At 41.2% G+C, this 18,062-nt stretch overlaps 1 protein-coding gene across 3 annotated transcripts in view; it reads left to right on the forward strand.

The window, feature by feature from the left end:
• FLT1 (fms related receptor tyrosine kinase 1) overlaps positions 1–18,062 on the forward strand; it is a 179,673-nt gene that overhangs the window by 81,084 nt on the left and 80,527 nt on the right. For all 3 annotated transcript variants that reach the window (XM_037799877.1, XM_037799879.1, XM_037799878.1), the window contains 2 exons: positions 6,319–6,433; positions 14,757–14,865. In XM_037799877.1, coding sequence (XP_037655805.1) covers positions 6,319–6,433; positions 14,757–14,865 — 224 coding nt within the window. The remainder of the gene's footprint in view (positions 1–6,318; positions 6,434–14,756; positions 14,866–18,062) is intronic.

The raw sequence follows: 18,062 nt of genomic DNA on the forward strand, positions 1-18,062 counted from the left end.
TTTTATGACCAAAACGAACCAAAATTTATGTCCAAAATGTCTATAAATTATAGGGCATTCTTCTGCCCCTTCCCTTCCCTCCACCAACAGACTAGGTGATCTTGTATTTCTTAGAAATTAAGATTTAATTTCTCTTGGTGCCTGGCTCTAATGGCAGTGTGAATTCAGGAGACCCCCCAGAGCTCTCCTCCATACCACGTGGCTGTAGGCTGGGTCTCCCTCATGATGCCCGGTGCTGAAGTTCTGGGGAGGTTCCTGGGGGACAGTCATCCTGTGTGGTGGAAACAGGAAAACCTGGGTTCTGATCCCAGGGCTGCCAGGTATCCTGAACCTGAGCAAGGCATTGGATTTGTCTGTTCTTTCCTTATTGGTAAAAGGATTTGTGAAATGGTGGGATAATGACACCTGCTTCATTTGGTGACTGAGAAGTCATCAAGTTCCCTGTGGAAAGCCCCTGGCCCACGCCTGGCCATAGCAGCAGCTCAGTAGCAACTAGATTCCCCTCAGCCGGCCAATGGTCAGAATTTAGCAGAACAGAGTTTTGAAATGAAGGTCAGTTTTATATCATTTATCATAGGGTGAAAGGGGACCCTGGAACAAACCTTTTTATTTTAAGATTCGGGCTGTAAGAATAGACCCCCTGGGATTAGAGCAGTTATTAAACCAGGTGGAAATCATTTATGAAATGGGCATTGGGTACTAGATAACTGTAGGTTTCTCGGGTACCATCACCAGCACTAAACAGGTGGGCAGTTTCTAGAAGGCCTAAATGAAGGGTTGAACCATCACCCCAGTTCTTCAGAGTCTGTCATTTTCTCACATGAGAGAACCACTTCAAAGAAAACACAAATACTTAACATCCGTGGCTAATCCTCACCCAACTGGAGTCTTCCTCTGGGTTCCACCAGATGCAGCAATCCATTCTTGAGAAGAAAGAAGGTAGCGGCTCTGCTTTTCAGGGAGGGGGGAGAGGAAAGAAAGACGGGGGAATGAAGGAAAAGCAGAGTTGTTAAAAAGCAGCACTTAAAATAAAGCCCAGAGAAACCAAAGGCTACCTTTGGGCGTACACCTTATGCTTTATTTCCAGAGTCTTGGATTTGTAAAGGTGAACAGGGCTGGGTTCAGGAACCGTGGAGGCTAAAGTGAGCTTTAAGATACAAGCTGTAATTGCAGGTCCTGCACACTCTGAATGGTGAATACATTTTGGCTGTGTATGATGAGAGATGTTTGCCAGATTTTGGAAAGAAGCTAACTGTGTCATGCCAAAAGGGCTACAAAGATGTTAAATGCCTAATGCAGTAGTGGTATTTGCTTAGCGAATACTTGAAAACCTTCCCCACCTATATACAAAGAAGCACTTTAGTGCAATCATTTCTTGTCACATGTTGGTAGGATGTGGATATCATGTTGCATTTGGTGGAAGCATTAAGCACCCAGATTGTGCAATGAGACAGAACTGAGTCCAGATTCTCTCTCTGCCTCAAATTAGCTGTGTGACCCTGGACAATTTACTTGCCCTCTCTAGTCCTCGGTTTCCTTATCCATCAAGTGGGGATAATAGTACCTATTTTTTAGGCTGTTCTAAGGACCAGTGAGAGAATGGGTATGAATCACTTGGTGCAGCGCATAGAAGAGATCATTACTGTATAATTTACAATCATGTATTTACATAATTAATAATTAACATTTCTGTAATTATCACAATCTACTACTGGTTAGCTAGCTGGCTGGAACCAAAAGTTAATACTGTCACGACTGTGGGTTTGACCTTGTGTTGACTTTGCAGTTTTCTGTGGCCCCAGGCCATCTTCCTCTGTCCTTGCTCACTGAGAACCAAATATTTACGTGTATGGAGGGAACAGGGCAAACCCATCAGCACCGCAGGAAAATCAGCCCAAGCACGCGGTCACTAATGTCATGTACGAGTCAGGAAGGTGGCGTCTTCCCCTTCTGCATGGAGAGAGAGGCTGGTCGACTCGACCGTCAGGGAGGGCTCCACACACGCTCCCATTGGAGTTCCACGGGCTGACATGTCACATGTAGGGTCCGAGCTTTGTGCGTCAGGGACAAAATTGGTGGCTTTCTTTTAATTGACCCATGTCAATCTCTAGTCCGAGGGTAATTCATTTCGACTCCAGAGCAGTCGGCAGAGATGACATGGAGTACACTCTTACCCCGGAAATTCTTTTTTTCCTCTCAATGGATATAAATACCTCCATGCTATTGTACTTGGCATGCGGTATGCAAATGGAGGCAGGAGTCTTGAAGCTCATTAGGAAAGGGACAGGGGCTTGGAGCAAAGAGAGGACAGCAGCGCGCGGCCGTCGATAACAGTGGCCTTGTCCAGAATAGCACATGGGAGCTTTCTTATCTCGCTCTGGCAGAAGGTGCCGTGGGCTTCCTGTGCGAAATCAGGAGCAAGCGCTGCTTTCCTCTTGTTGTTCAGCTTCCTCTCCCCTCAAGACGGTTCCCAGCACAGCGATTATCTTTGCATCTTCAAACATGGCACAATCTACTTCCTTAAGAGCCTGATGTATTCTTAAGGCCTAGGCAGAGTCCCCTCCCCCCAAATCTCTTTTCAAGTGCTGTGATATAGCCAGGCTCCTAAGTGACATTCTGTTTTTAATGGTTCCAATTGCAAAGAGGGAAGAAATCACAGCCCCCCAAATGTAAATGTTTAAACACGAGAACCTCTCCTCACTGGGTGGGGGAGGCGGGGCTTGTTGTAAGTTTCGGTGCCAGGACCGGTGCAGTGGGGAACTGTCGCTGGAGTTCTGGGCAGGGGGTGGCAGAGCTCACCAGCCCCAAGTGAACTTGGACAGCAGAATGCTTTTCTCCTGGGAAACCCCTAGACTTGCCTTACCCTAATATATTTCTTTGCATTTCCTGAAGACCGAGAGTATGAAATTAAGATCTTTGACCTCCCCTATTTGATTTTTTCACGGCTTTGGAGGTAAAAAGAGTGAGATCCAAAGGCTTCTCTTCTAGATACAAGGGAACGTCAGCTGTTTGTGGTCTCAGTGCCAAGCCACATGCATGTGTGAAGCATAGGTGTGCACGTGTGTGTGTACCTTATAGATATCGTCCATGCACGGAGTGTGCGTGAAAAGACGGGGAGGCAGGTGTAGACAGGATAGTCTAGAAATGGGAAAATACACTGAGAGTGAAAAACAGGGCAAAGTGACTTTCGTGTAATGATTTTTAAACTTTATCATTAAAAGGTTTCAAATAAAGAAGAGAGTGTATCATTTCTCTTTGGTTCAGTACTCTCTTCTTATCAATAATTATTGGGTTAAAATGCCTTTACTTTACCTGATAAGATTATAAGGAACAATTAGTAGAAATGGCTGAAATTCCTTAAAGAGTGGTCAATCTTTATTACTTCTTTTTTTATTTTAACTCATAATCTAACTATAAAAAAAAGACATTTTTACAACATGTGGGGAAATGAGATCTGTGCACTAGGTGCAGACAGCACCATGGAATTATTGCTGATTTTGTGAGGGGTAATAATGGCACTGTGGCTATATTAGAAAATAAGCATGTTTTTCAGGGATGTATACCTAAGTATGGAGGGTTAAAATGATGTAATGTCTGGGATTTGCCTTTGAAGATGCCACAAAAGTAAAAAGTATAAAAGAAACAAGGGGGAAATGAAGCAAATTTGGCAAAAGCTTGACAACTGTTAATTCTGAATGATGAGTCTATGGCTGGTCATTACATTATGCTCTCTCCTCATGAGTTTGTTTGAAAATAATAAGCAATTAAAATGAAACATCAGACCACTTACTAGAAGCAGCACATATGCTTGTTTGCCTGGTTACACATTTGTGGGGTGCTGGTGACTTGCTAAGCCCTGGGTGAGTCAGGACCTGGGGTCCCTGTCCTCCTGTGGCCGCCAGCCTAGGGGGGCCGCAGAAGAGTTGAGCAGCTACTCAGAGATGGCGAGTGCTCAGCCGGAGGATGCACCAGGCAGTGCTCCCCAGAGCATCACGGGGGACCAGAGCCAGCAGTTGTGGAGAGGCGAACCCCCGGAGTCCCTTCTTAGCACAAGGACCACAGAGGCAGGATCCCAGAACCTTTGTCAGATCCTCGCAGTCCCTCTGGCTTACCTTTCTTCGCTTACTTTATCCTCTGACTTTCATCTCACGGAAGTCAGCACTGCCCTTGGCTATTTAAGTTCAGATCGACCACTCCTTCTTTCTGGAAACTGGGCTTTAAAGTTCCTCCTGGTTTAAAAATCTCCAGAACCTGCCCAAGACATGTGCCAATCCAAACCCGACAAGCTGTGCACTCACCGAAAATCCTAGTCCGGCAAGTAAAAATGCAAAATGATTCAAGGAAATGTTCCACAGTGCAAGGAATAATAAAAATAACACTCTCCTGCACGTGAGGCTCTCCCTCTTTGGAGAACGGCATCTGAAAGGGAGAAACAGAAATAAGCAGCATCAGCAACTGGGTGACGCAGGGACCGAAGAAGGCTCCCGGGGTCACTCACCACTTCCGCTTCTAGGCTTGCTGAGGGCTGCTGGCCTTGACAGCCCAAGGGGATTTGTCTGAGGCACCTAAAACATCCCTTTGCCTACTTGCATTGTGTCCCAAATAAATCTGTATTTAAATCTCTCAATAAAACTCTACCTCAAAGGATTCGGTATTCATTTTGTAATAAATAGTAGAAAAGCAAATCTTTTGCACTAGTGTTACTGAGCACTTGCTATGTGCATGATGCAATGCTAGGCCCCGAACGGTTTACTACCTATTTGGACAGGGCAGGAAAATACGAATTACTGTATAAACAAAATGTGGAATTGCTGTAGGCTCATGAGCCGCACATGCCTGGAGAGAAGTGCGAGTTCACAGTGGGCAGCAGGGATCAGAATAAACTTTTTAGAGAGCAGGCTTGGGGGAAGGGATACCACCCAGGGAAGGGTGGAATGGAATCCGTGGGGATTCAGTGGGCAAAGATGAAGACAGCAGAGGGCAGGGGGCCTGGTTAGGCTTCTAGAGTGTCTTTAACTTACCAAACACCGCCACGTAAATTGTCATTCAATCCTCAGGTAATCGTGTGAGGTTGGCAAGGCAGATAGGGCTTTGTTCTTACTCCCCAGAAGAGAGGACTTGTCACACAGCTCTCAGAAGTCAGGGTGGGGAGAGAATTTAGGTCCTCAGATCCTGTGCTTTTTGAACGAACCAAACCCAGAAAAGGGATTCGGAAAAGTGGGTAGGGAATGACTGTGGATGGCACTGAATGGTGGATGCGGAAGCCTGGGCTTTCTTTGAGACTGTTGTGGAAGCTTTTGGGCAAAGAGGATGCCACTAAAAATAAGAACTTTGAAGGGATAAATCTGGCAGCAATTTTGTAGGTATGGGAGTGGGAAGAGACAGATGGCAGCAAGGCCAGTGAAGAGACTATTGCAATGTCCTGATAAAAGTGGCCATAACATGTTTTTTGTTGTTAGGGGTTTTTATTCATGTAGAACCTAAGGTGCATATAAAACAAAATAAAGTCACAATAAATATTTGCAGTGATGATTTGAGCACTAAGCCATGTAAAAACAGAAACCTACTACTAATAAAATGTGTTTGAGAGAACATGTCAACTTCCAGGTATAGGTCAAAATCTCTTTAAAGTGATACTCTACCAGCTAGTTTAAAAGCAGAGAAACATTTCATAGACTTTTAGAGGCAAAACAACAACAACAACAAAAAACCATAATGAAAGATGACTTCAATAACCCCATTTTATAATTAAACACTTGAGGCCTAGGAAGTTAAAGGGTTTGTCATCATATCCAAAACTTGAAAAGAAATAGCCTGAATTTAACAAGCACCCCATGTTGTGTGTTTCCACATGCATTTAATTATCCCTGGGAAAAAAATTAGCTTTGCAACCAACTATTCTGATTGAAAGTCAGTTTTTTATAGATGGCAAATGCTATTATTTCCTTGAGGTTTCCATTCATTAACATAATTTCATTTTTTTCTGTGTATGCATATTACTTCCACTAAGAATTAATTAAAACCTAGTTATTAAGTTTTCTGAGTTATGCATTGTATTTTATATTTATCATTTTGAATAGGAAGGACATATGGAAACACAGTAGTGTGGGTTTTTCTTTAACATCAGGCAAACATACATGTTATTTTTAAGTTTTGAAGACGGGTATAGAAGAAAAATCTAAGGAAAAAAGATTCAAATGAAATTTGGGACTTTGTTATGCAAGTCAGTGGTTTTCATTTCATCTGTCACCATTTGGTGGGACCACCCTGTAAAGTGACATTGTGGTGAATTACTGTTTTTTTTTAATTTTTAAATAGGTATGACATTTGTTCCAATAATGGAGAGTCTTTCATCCTGGATCCTGACAGCAACATAGGAAACAGAATTGAGAGCATCTTGCAGCGCATGGCAGTAATAGAAGGAAAGAATAAGGTATTGTTTGTAAAAAATAAACGTTGGGATATTTATTCTAAGAATATACAATCACCTCCCATCTCTGGGTTTATTGGAACCAGAAGTAATTCAAATACTAAAACAAAAATTCAGAGAGAAGAAAGAGCATATGTGAGGGATCTGTCTTCTTAGAGAGTCACACTGAGACCCCTCGAGCTGCTGTCTTCTGAGAGAGTGACCATCAGTTCCAAAGCAATGAGCACTCTGTCCTAGCGGAAGAGGTGGAGCTATCATTTCATACATCAAAATGGGCCACTTCAGTAGTTCTCAACCCTGGCAGCCAATTAGAAGACTCTACCAGTTATTACTACATCTGAATCTCCCTCCATGATGGGGCCCAAGGGTCATAAATGCTGCCCAAGTGATTCCAATGTGTAACTAAGACCAAGAATCACTCACTTGCACAAAGGGGGATCCCAAAAAACAAAAGCTAGTAGAAGACTTAAGGCTAAAATGGAATGTTTCCATTTTACAAAATATCTTGCCCACTCCTCCCATCTTTGCAAGGGCAAAGTCCTACTAAGTTGGGATATGCAAACACAAAGAAATGGTATATCATGATTCCCTTACCTAATCAGGGTCTGAAAGGCTTCTTTTCTGGAGTTTTCTAGCATTCATTCTCTACTCCCTCACCACTCTCTGAACCAGGCAAATCTCTTTGGATCTCAGAGCTGGTAGCTTTTTTTTTTCTGTTAAATTCTTGAAGAATATATGTAAAAAATCTGCTATTGTCAGGCAAAGGGATAGTGAAGTTTTAAAAAGAAAAACATATTAAATAACCCCATGAAATGTCTGTGTACACATGTCCATCACGATTTGGAGTAGAGACTGTTAATAATAGAGATTTCACCATCTGCTTGACTGCAGTCATGCTTATATTATCTATTTATTCAGCTGCACTCTTTGCATTTGAAGATGACGAAGTAGATGGCATCATTCTCCATGTAGGATATGACAATAACAATAATGGTAAATAACATCTGTACTTTTCATCATGTAAACCTTTTTGACATGCTAATGTGAAAATCATTCTTCGGCAGGCCATGGTGGTTAAAGCTCCATTTTAAAGATAAGAAAAACTGGGGTAGATAAGATGATTAACCTGAGGCCACACAGCTTAGAAATGCTAAATGAGGAACTCAAACCAAAGTCATCCTATTCCAAAACGCAGGGCTCTCAGAGTCAACTAAACCAAAACTGGAAGTAGTTACAAGGGTGAAAGGCTGCATGATAATATCAGCACTCCAGGTTAAGGATTTAGGAAAAAATTTTACATTTCTAGCAAATAAGGTGGTTTACAATTCTTTCTTTTTTTCCTTAGAGCAGTTGTAGGTTTATAGAAAGTACAGAGTTTCCATATACCCTCCTCTCTCACACAGTTTTCCCTATTACTAACATTTTGCATTAGTGTGGCACCTTTGTTACAATTCATGAATCAGTATTATTGTAATTATACTATTAATTTTAGCCCACTGTTCACATTAGGCGTCACTCTTTCTATTGTAAAATTCAGTGGTGTAAATTACATACCCAAAATAGTGCCTCCATCCCCATCTTCCATCACCAAAACTCTTTCATCACTCCAAACAGAAACTCTGTACCAGTTAACCATTAACTCCCCATTCTCCTCACCTTCAGCCCCTGGTAACCTGCATTCTAGTTTCTGACTTTATGAATTTGCTTATTCTGCTTATTTCTTATCAGTGGATCCCACAGTATTTGCCCTTTTGTGTCTGGCTTATTTTGCGCAACCTGATGTCTTCAGGGTTCATCCATGTAGTCGCCTGTGTCAGAACTTCATTCCTTTTAATGGCCGAATAATATTCCACTGTATGTACAGCTCACATTTTATTTATCCATTCATCTGTTGATGGAACACTTGGGTTGTTTAAGATGGTTTACAATTCTTTTCTCTAATACAAACGGGCAGTACTTCAAAAGATTTCATGATGTACTGCTATTGATGAAAGAGCATTTGAATGGAAAACTTAGAAAAGAGGAAATTCGGTGAACTTGAAAGTTTCATTTGAGTGATACTACATTTTAAAAATATTAATTGCCTCAAAGTGTTTTAGCAGTTAACAGCAAGTCAGATGTCACAAAGTACTAGAAAACTGGCAAGATCCCATTGGTATATGCCAATACATTTTACCTTTTTCTGACTATGTCAGATGGATGGAATATTACCTTTGGATACTAAAACAAGAACTTGAGCTGAATTTCAGTGCTAACTCCTAGCCCTATTTTGGTATCCTCCCCCCAAAAATATGCAGTAGAAAATAAAACAGAAAATGAGAAATCTGGATGAGGTTTCTGATTGGCCTGAACTCTGAAGTAGCCACCTGACTCCATGTAGAATTTCTGTTAAAAATGGCAGGAGTGGCGTAACAAAACCTGGCTGAAATAAAATGACTTCCCTGATTCTCTCCACTTAGGCTTGAAATTAATTTATTGTCCTATAATTTTAAACTTACAGTAGATTTAAAATATAAGTCTCTGTACACATCTGGCACTTGTGCCAACCTGACCTGAAACTCAGGAGACCCCTGGTCAAACTGCCACCTGCTATCTGCATCTCCACAAACAAATCTGATACTGGGTTCTCACCTCTGAAAAATGGAGCTAATGACACTTGCCCTACCTAGCTTACCTGTTGTTAAAAGGAGGACATGAGATAACATAATGAAAAAGCCCTTTACAAATACTAGTTTAAAAAAGAGATTGTCATATATACACTAGTGCAATTTCCCATGTTGACTGTGATCATATACAATGAAGACTAACAGTTAACAATTGTTTGCACTTTCAAAACTTTTCATATCTTTCTAAAGTTGAAATTTATACAGGTGTACATCCTTGTTAGCAGCTAGAACTGTAACACAGATTCTACGTAAATTACTAACTTCATGTCCTGAATTTATGAGCATTTATGAGTTTTGCTTTTAGCATCTATTAATACATCTTTTTTGTGTGAGTAAAAAAAAAATTATTCATATGATGGCGACACAGATGGAAGTTTTGCTAGTTCTGAATTATTTGCACTGGTATTTCCTTCACAATGAAAAGCATTCTTATTTTCGGTACATCTTCAGAAAGGCAATTAAAGTCCCAGTTTAGACTCTGATGATCATAAACCAAGTCACTGAATTTGCATGCTCAGCCGTAGTGTTGCCCAGGTCAGGTAAGCAGCCTTCCAGCTGGAGCACCTGTTGAATTTCAGGGACTTGTTTGTTTCTTTGTTTTATTTTTTATTTTTGGTTTAATTCAAGGAAGAGTGTAGAGGGTAATAGAATTCGGTTTCCTTATTGGTGAGTTTTGGCCTAGATTTGTGAAGAGTGAGTCATCAGTTGGAGTTGCAGCAGCAAATGTGGAGTTTTCGTATTGTTTTAAATGGGGCTATCAGACTACTGGGTTTGTAGAAATAGAGTAGGAAGTAGAAGGAACCCTGTGTTAGATGCTTTAAAAAAAACACTGGAAATTCTTATTAGAAAATTAATTCTGTGAACTGGAGAATCATGACAATCCAACATCTTAGCAACATTTCCATTGAAATCATTTTGAGGGCACATGGAGAAATGTGTGTACATGAGAAAAATCCATGACACAAACAATAACCCAGAATCATCATCACAGAATCGCAGCTTCAGTGTTTCGTTCCTCTCCACCCCCACCCAATGTTTTCTAATTCTCACACTCTATTTTCCCATCAATTGGCTCAAATGTGTCACCCAACGTTAATTTTAGATTCTTCCATGACCTTTACGCATCTACTTTTATTTCTCCGTGAAGTGCTTAACAGGAAGCTATATTAGAAACATCCCGAGATTAAAATCACTGTTCTATATATAGATTTTTTAAAAACTGGTGCTGGAAATTAAGCTGAGTTACACATCATCCCATTCATTCTATTCCGCGAGGTTCAACCCACATTGTACTACAGAATTACTAATGCTTAGTGAAGGGAAGGAAGGAAGAAATACGAATAAACTTCAAACTTACTGTACCTGACTATAGTTTTCATGAGTGTTCCTGGGTCTTACGAAATAGCCCAGAGAATAGACTTGCATGTATGTTTCTAAAATCTGGATCCTCGAGGTCCTAGCTGGGCAAGGGGAAGCACCCCAAAAGTATGGGCTCAGAGCTAAAAAAACATATGAATCCTTTAAGAGTGTAAACTTAAACTGGGCTGGAAACCTTACCAAAAGGTTGCTTATCCCAAACTATTAATTCAACCACAGAGTTCACTTTCTTAAAAGTTGTAGGTTTGTGTGTGTGTCTGGAGTAATGAGGCACTGTGAACTCTAAGCAGATAGGAAAATCTGATGTTATAATTTTATTTTATGACTTGTGCTTTCTTTCTTTTCTTCTTTCCTCTTTTAATTCTTGTCAATTATGGATACTGAAAATCAATTTATAGAACTAATATAAGCAGACATCCTTGAGAATTTCTTTTGCGGTAACTTATAAAATAAATGATTGTCATTTCAAACATCTGTTACAACTCAAATCCACGACCCTTGCTCTTTTACAGTATTAGCTTGACATGTGGTCCTCCATCTATTATGCTGTTTTTTCCCGTTTTAACCACTTTCATCTTACAATTCAGTGATGTTAATTATATTCACAATATTGAACTACATTCACTACCTCCCATTAACAAAACTTTTTATCACCCCAAACCGAGTATGCTATTTTGAAATTTTTTCTCAAAACAACAGTATTTGTTTATGAGCATCGGGGAAAAGATATACCCTTTTTAATGCAGAAGACTTGTGCTTTGAGACTTCATGTGCTATTGCCTTCCAGTCCAGCCAGGCTACACTGACCTCCAATTCATACCTGAGCCCCCTTTTTCTGACCCTATAACATTTATACTTTGTCAATTTTTTTATTCTTCATGAAATTATGTTTTAATTTATAATTAGAAAATATATCCTCTGGAAATAGAGAAGTGCTCTAGAAATCAGAGATAGTTTATCATAGGATATAAATTTCACCTTATTGATAAAGTTTCCCAGTAACATTTTCATTCATCTTTCGTATTTTCAAACCACATAACATTGTATCAGTTTAAAAAAAAAAAAAAAACAGTTTGCACTGTGTGAAGTGCTATCAAAGAAGGAAACTCGTCTCACTGTACAAACTAGCATTTAGCTTGTGTGACCCTTCCCTGCTGATGGAAGGGGGAGTCTTAAAGGAAAGCCCAATTCAAAGAGTAGGCAGAACTCTACCAATATGTTTGTGTTATTAAATGTGAAGAGTTTCAAGGCGAGAAGCATTTTAGCATAGAGACTAAGAACACAGGCCCTGGAGTCTGGCAAACCTGGGCATAAATTCTCCCCAGACCCACCTGTGGCACTGTGGAAATTCGGGGAAGTCACTTAAACCCTAAAGCGCAGAGGGTGCAGAAGGGGGAGCTGCAGAGATGACACCCACCTCCCAGGGAGATGGGAGGGGTAGATGAGGTAACCGATGCCTGAACGTGCCCTCTGGCACATCGCAAGGGTTTACATAAAGTGCCCAAGATAGAAATAATGTAAACTCCCATCTTTTTCTGTGTCAATTCTTCTAGAAATTCTGGAGAGGTGAGTTCTGGGACAGGTCTTGACTAGGAGTCAGTGTCCGTTCTGGAAAGGGTCATTCCAGGCAAAGGAAAGAGTGTTAACAGAAGGACAGGGTCTCAGAATGCATCCATGTTCCTCTAGAGGTCATTGCGTGACCTGGATTCATTTCACTTTTGGGCAACTCAATTTCATCCTCTGTTTAAACAAGAACTCTGACCTGTTCCACTGTTGGCTGCAGTCTTACAAAATGGCTACAGCCAATTCCAGATCACCGGCACAGATCTTAATCATGGCAGGTGTGTGCATCTCAATTGGCTTTCCCCTCCCTGCCATGAAACCCAGTTCTTGCTTAAGTCCTTGCTATTAATTGCTTTGAGTTCAGTGAAATCAGAATAATTTTAATAGAAACCAAAATTGCAACTTGTAGATGCAAGTAGTTGCTGCCATAATTTCAAACATCCTTGGGGCAACCCGAAATGGGGTTTTCATTTATTTATTGGACAACAATAAATCTGAGACTCTAACTAAGATTCTGCTTGGGCCCATTAAGATAAACACTGGAGAAGTAAGTTCATCAGGAAAGCAGTGCTCAAGGTGAGGGGCGAGCAGTGAGAGGGGCTGTGAGGTCTCCATGGTGCCACCTGTTTCTGAACCAGTGCAAACTGTCTTGCAGCACCTGAGTCAGAGTCTTCTTTGAGGCTCTCTACCGTCCTTTCACCTTGCCCCTATGAGCCTCTCTCCTGAGCACTAACATTTTCTTCCATGGACTCTTAAGTGGTGGGTGCAATAGTCAAAAGGAAATGATCACCCACAGTTTTTTTTATTCACCACATCTTGTAAAGATTAAGAATCAAAACAGGGAAAATGACATTTGAACTCTCTTTCATACTGTTCTCCACTGATTGTTTGCTTTTGTGTGAGTGTTTCTGTACAAAAGAGAGATTAATCTATGTTTGAGCCTTGAGTATGCAAAGTCTTCTCTATCACTTTAAAATATTAAGACAAAGTCATTCTTCAAGTTTGTGGAGAGCAGAGATTGTGGCATCTCTGTCTCCCCTGTAACTACTGGGCAGTGCCTCGATAGGTACTCCATAAATGCCTGCAAAACAAAGTAGCCACTCTCTATATCAGTAATATCTATGATACACAGAGATTACATGAGTAGATGCAGTCAAACAGATCCTTCCAACAAGCAGACGGGAAAGTGTGCGGTAAGGTTCATTATACCATGGTGAAAATTACAGAGAAGTTGGAGCAATGAAGCTGTTGGCCAAAAGAACCAGGAGCATGTTTTTGGTCTTCCTTATCTGTAGATAAAAGACATAAATACTTTAAGTTATGGGGATAGGATAAGAGAACATAAGTAGAGTTTCTAGCACTTTACTTAGCAACTCAGAAAATGTTACTGCACTTCCCAGTGGCCAAACCGTTGGTCAAGTTTATGTCCGTCCTCATGTAAGGTCTGCTGTGGCATTTCATCCCAATCGTTATTTTAGCCCCGTGAGTCTCAAAATGCCAATGCAGCCTCCACAGTTTCAAAGCCTGTCAGTGATTTCTGTCCTCAGAGACAGGCTACAAAGATTTATAAGTAACTGAATAAACCATTTTTGTTTTTGTTTTTTATTTTAAGTATGAAAACCTTACTCTATTTTTGCATTTTCTTTTCATAAAGCATATGTATTACTTTTTTTGCAAGATTGGGTTAAATTTAAGAACTCAACAATTTGTTTCATGTTGCTAATTTTTTTTCTTTAAAAGAAAACAATAATGCAAGTGAGTCTTTAAACTATTAAGTTTTTGTTTCCTTGCTTTGTTTCATTACTTTTTGAGAAATCACAGTTTTGGAAAGTGATTTCAAGTTCACAAAAACTTGACTACTCGTGTTTCTTCAGAGGCTAAATTTGTGAAACAGCAGCACTAAAATCTAGTGAAACAATGGTGTTGTATTAATTCATAACTTCTTTTGTTAGATTTTTTTTTTTAGAACAGTTGTAGGGTTACAGAGACGTTGTGCAGGAAGTGCAGCGTTTCCATTTGCTCCTCTCGCACACACACAAGCCATCACTTCTATCTTCATTTCCTAGATTAGGAATGGACAGAACTAAGAAATTTAGTAATTTGCACACATGCACACACACACAGGCACACACCCACAGGCATGTGCACAACCATCCTAGTAATCTGTCAGCCTCTAGGCTCCTTCAGCACCACGTGGGGCTGCGTGTCACATCCTTTCAGCACATAAAAGAAATATTTCAGCCACCATCTCCCTCTGTCCTTGCTCAGTTAGCATGCCCGTCACAAAATAAGCAGCAGGGAAGGTTCCCATTACCAGCCAGGATCCATGATCTCGGGTCACCCAAAAGAGAAGGCTGTGGCCCTCGCCTGCTCCTCTCATTGGCGTGGAACTGACCACCTCACAGGGCAGGACGTGCAGTCCCGCATGTTGGCTTCGTGGCTGTCATTGTTACGCCAGCAGCACGAGATAAATAAGCCTGAAACCCTCATACGAGTCGGATGTCATAGCCCCCGGTCTCCTGAGGACCTGCTTTCCTGTTATTTTTCCATTCTTGCTGGGGCTCGACAAGGGGAGAACCTTCTGGTAACCAGCACCCGTGCATGACTGTTTTTGCTGAATGAATGGGGCAGCTGGATCACTGCAGCTCCCAGAAGGATCTTAGAGATGTTCAGCTAGTTCCTTGTCCCATGACGAGCTAAAGTTTCCTTTTCTTTTACAGACGGTTAGCACCTTGGTCGTGGCAGACTCTAGAATTTCTGGAATCTACAGTTGCATGGCTTCCAATAAAGTAGGAACTGCGGGAAGAAACATAAGCTTTTATATCACAGGTAAGCCACACATCCTAAACCCACACAGGCAGCCTGGTGACCTCAGTCTCTCCTCAATCTTGTTTGCTTTTAGAACACTTACAGCCTGAGTGATTTTTATAAAAGAACATTCCATAGAATTGTCAGACTTTGAAGTGCCTTTATCCTTGCTCTCAGGAATAGAATTCTCCAACATCACTGGATCTCCGAAAGAGTTATTTCCCTGAATTCTCCTTTAGAGTCATTTGTATATGTCCCTCTCCCACACTGGATTGTGAATTGGGGATCTTGTCTTGTTCATTTTTTTTCATGTTCACATTTGAACTCCCTTGGGTACTTTGCCCTGGTTCTGACATACAGCAGTTTTTTTAACCAAGAAACTAATTGTTTGCAACTTAAATAATTTCCACTTTTTGGGAACAAAGTTCTCCTATAGAAAACTGAAATTGAGCTTTAAGAATTCATGTGCTATTTGTTAGTAGCATTTTAAAATTTTAGCCTTAAATATGAATGTCTCTGCAAATCCTAAACCTCCAAGGTACACAAATGGCACCCCCCATGTCCCTCCGTGGGCACAGGAAGGAAGTAAGTAGCTCAAAGTATAAAAACAATTGCCTGGCTCCACAGTCCCACAATTTCTGAGGAAATCTGGGCAGTCTGCCAGCTCTCTGGAAACTTTGCAGTGCATGGAGTAGGCTGCAGTAGTTGCCTAGAGTTTTCCAGAAAGAAATAGGCAGGTCCACCATCATGAGATATATGGGTTGTCATGTGATGGGGAGGCTGCCTGGCAAGTGAGCCGAGCTCCAGAGAAGCCGCACCATGGGCAATCTTTGAGTAGGTTCTCGGAGAATGTCGGAGCTGGAAGGGGCTTTGGAGTCTGGTCAGCATGACAGCTTCCACCCTTCCCGCGAGAGGAGCAAGTAAAGTCGCTTGTCCCCTAGCATTAGGGAAAGAGAGTGGATGAGTATAAGGTTGCTTTATTTAATGAGGATGCAGGTAGAGATTTCACACAAATTGGTTTTCTCATCCATCTTGGGTGATTTGGACTAATTATGTACCAGGGTTTGAATTGTCCTTACATTTGGTTGGAAACACTGAGCTACTGTCCAAATCCATAGCCACTGTACATCTGATTTAGAGTACGAAGATGGAGCAACTCTTGTTGTGTTCAGAACATTCCAACAAGTTTGTGGAAGTTTCATGAGCACTAACTATGAAACAGTACAGTTTACCTTTGTACTGGGTACTTGAAGGGCTGTCGAGGAAGACAGCTCTTAACAGCAAGGAAACAAAGAAGAAATGTTAAATTATAGATAGACTCGTATCAAAATGTATGTGTGGAAGTAACGTGATAGATGAATTTACTCTCTAAGCCAACACCTTCCAAAAGAAATATAATGTAAGCCACAGATGTAATTTAGAATTTTCTAGTTTCTAGAAACAAGTAAAATTAATTTTATAACTATTCAGTTTAACCCAATATATCCAAGATATTATCATTTCAACATGTAATCAATCTTAAAAACTATTACAGTGCTTCAGTTTTAATGTTTAAATGAACTAAACTAAAATAAAATGAATTGAATGCACTTCAGTTCCTCAGTCACTCCGGCCACATTTCATGTTCTCAAAAGCTGCTGTGACTAGTGGCTCCTGTATGGGACAGCGCGGCTCTAAGCCCCGAGGAGGAAGCAGGATTTGAGGTGATGGGGGGTGGGGGTGGGGCTGTTGGGGAGAACAGGTGGAAAGAACAGGTGGCAAGAAGAGGACAGGTGTAACTGACATTTTCAGAGCCCAGAGGAGCACTAGAGGAGGCCCACACAGTCTAACTACTGACAAGCTGCAAGCAAGTCATGCTACAGAAGTGCGGGTGCCACAGGCTCTGGGGGGCCATGCACGGTGTGGGGAGAAATACAGCCTGAGCAAGGCGAGGACAGGCACCCTCCTGCCCGGGTGCTGGGAGACGACGTGCTGAAGTAGAGGGGAACATCATGCTCACTTCCTTATTGTTCGGAGTTCCCAAGAAAGGTTCGTGGGTGGCCGGAATTAATGAGAATACCAACACCTGGCTTCTCCCACGGGGGTTTTAATTGCTGCCTCAAGTGTCCACGTGCGTTACTGTTTTTGCTAGAAGGGCCCCGGCTGATAAGGTGACCACTTGCTGAACTCAGGCAGACACCCCATCCCACCCCCCCTTCCCCCCTACGTAGAACAGTTTATAACCATGGAGTGGTTGAAACCTTTACTACAAGCCCTGCCCACCAAAAGGAGCTCTGAGAAGTCAATTTGAACACACGTACTTGAAGAATGTAGATATTCTGTCTAAATTCTCCAGTATTCTGGAAATTCAAGAGCTTTAATCCTTAATCCTGAGCACAAGTTCAGTCAGTCAAGTCCCCACTGCCTGGAACAGATTTTCTTTGAATTCAAGATTCTCTACCAGTCCTAAAATTTTTTGATCACTAATAAATTAATTTTGCTTACATTAGTTTTTTGTTTTTAACTACTTATTATCTTTTCCTCTCGTATCTTTGCCATGACATTTATTTTCACTAGAAATGAGAACTGAATACTCTTAGGAATGTTGTGCCTGACGTGTCTGTTTTCTAAGAAATGAATGGATGTTTGTGCAGGGTTTGGACTTGACTCAGCAAGGGTAATGCTTTGAAAATTGCCTGTCTAAAATGCAGCTGCCCTAAGTCAAAAGATCTAGATTTCGATCTTTATTGAGCCTCATTTCAGTGATGTCACCCCTTCCTTAAAATACAGTAATAGCGAAGAGCTGCCTTCCAAATGGATGAAAATTGGTTAATTGTGGCCATTAGAGTCTTCCACTGGCTCGAGTCTAAAACGGGCACTCACTTGTCTGCCGCATCTACTTGAAACAAGCAGACTTTTCTAGTAACCGCTCACTTTCTTTTTAAAGAATGTTATTTCCATTCTTCAAACACCCTTTCATCCTTTTAAATCTCTATGTCTGTCTCTTTCATGGACTCAGCCCCACATGTTTGATCCAATGTAGCCAAAACATCCACCCTCCAAATATGCACCATTGTAAATAAACTACTGGAGGTTAAATGTCCCTTTTGAGCCAGGGCTGGTTCTTTCCACAGCACATCATAAGGTACCTTGGGTATAATGTATACTAGATTGATAAGTCTTAGCTGGTGATGATGATGATTGTACTGACTCTGCAACAGACACAAGTGTGGCAAGAT

This window comes from Choloepus didactylus, chromosome 12 (assembly GCF_015220235.1).
Source record: "Choloepus didactylus isolate mChoDid1 chromosome 12, mChoDid1.pri, whole genome shotgun sequence".
NCBI lineage: Eukaryota > Metazoa > Chordata > Mammalia > Pilosa > Megalonychidae > Choloepus > Choloepus didactylus.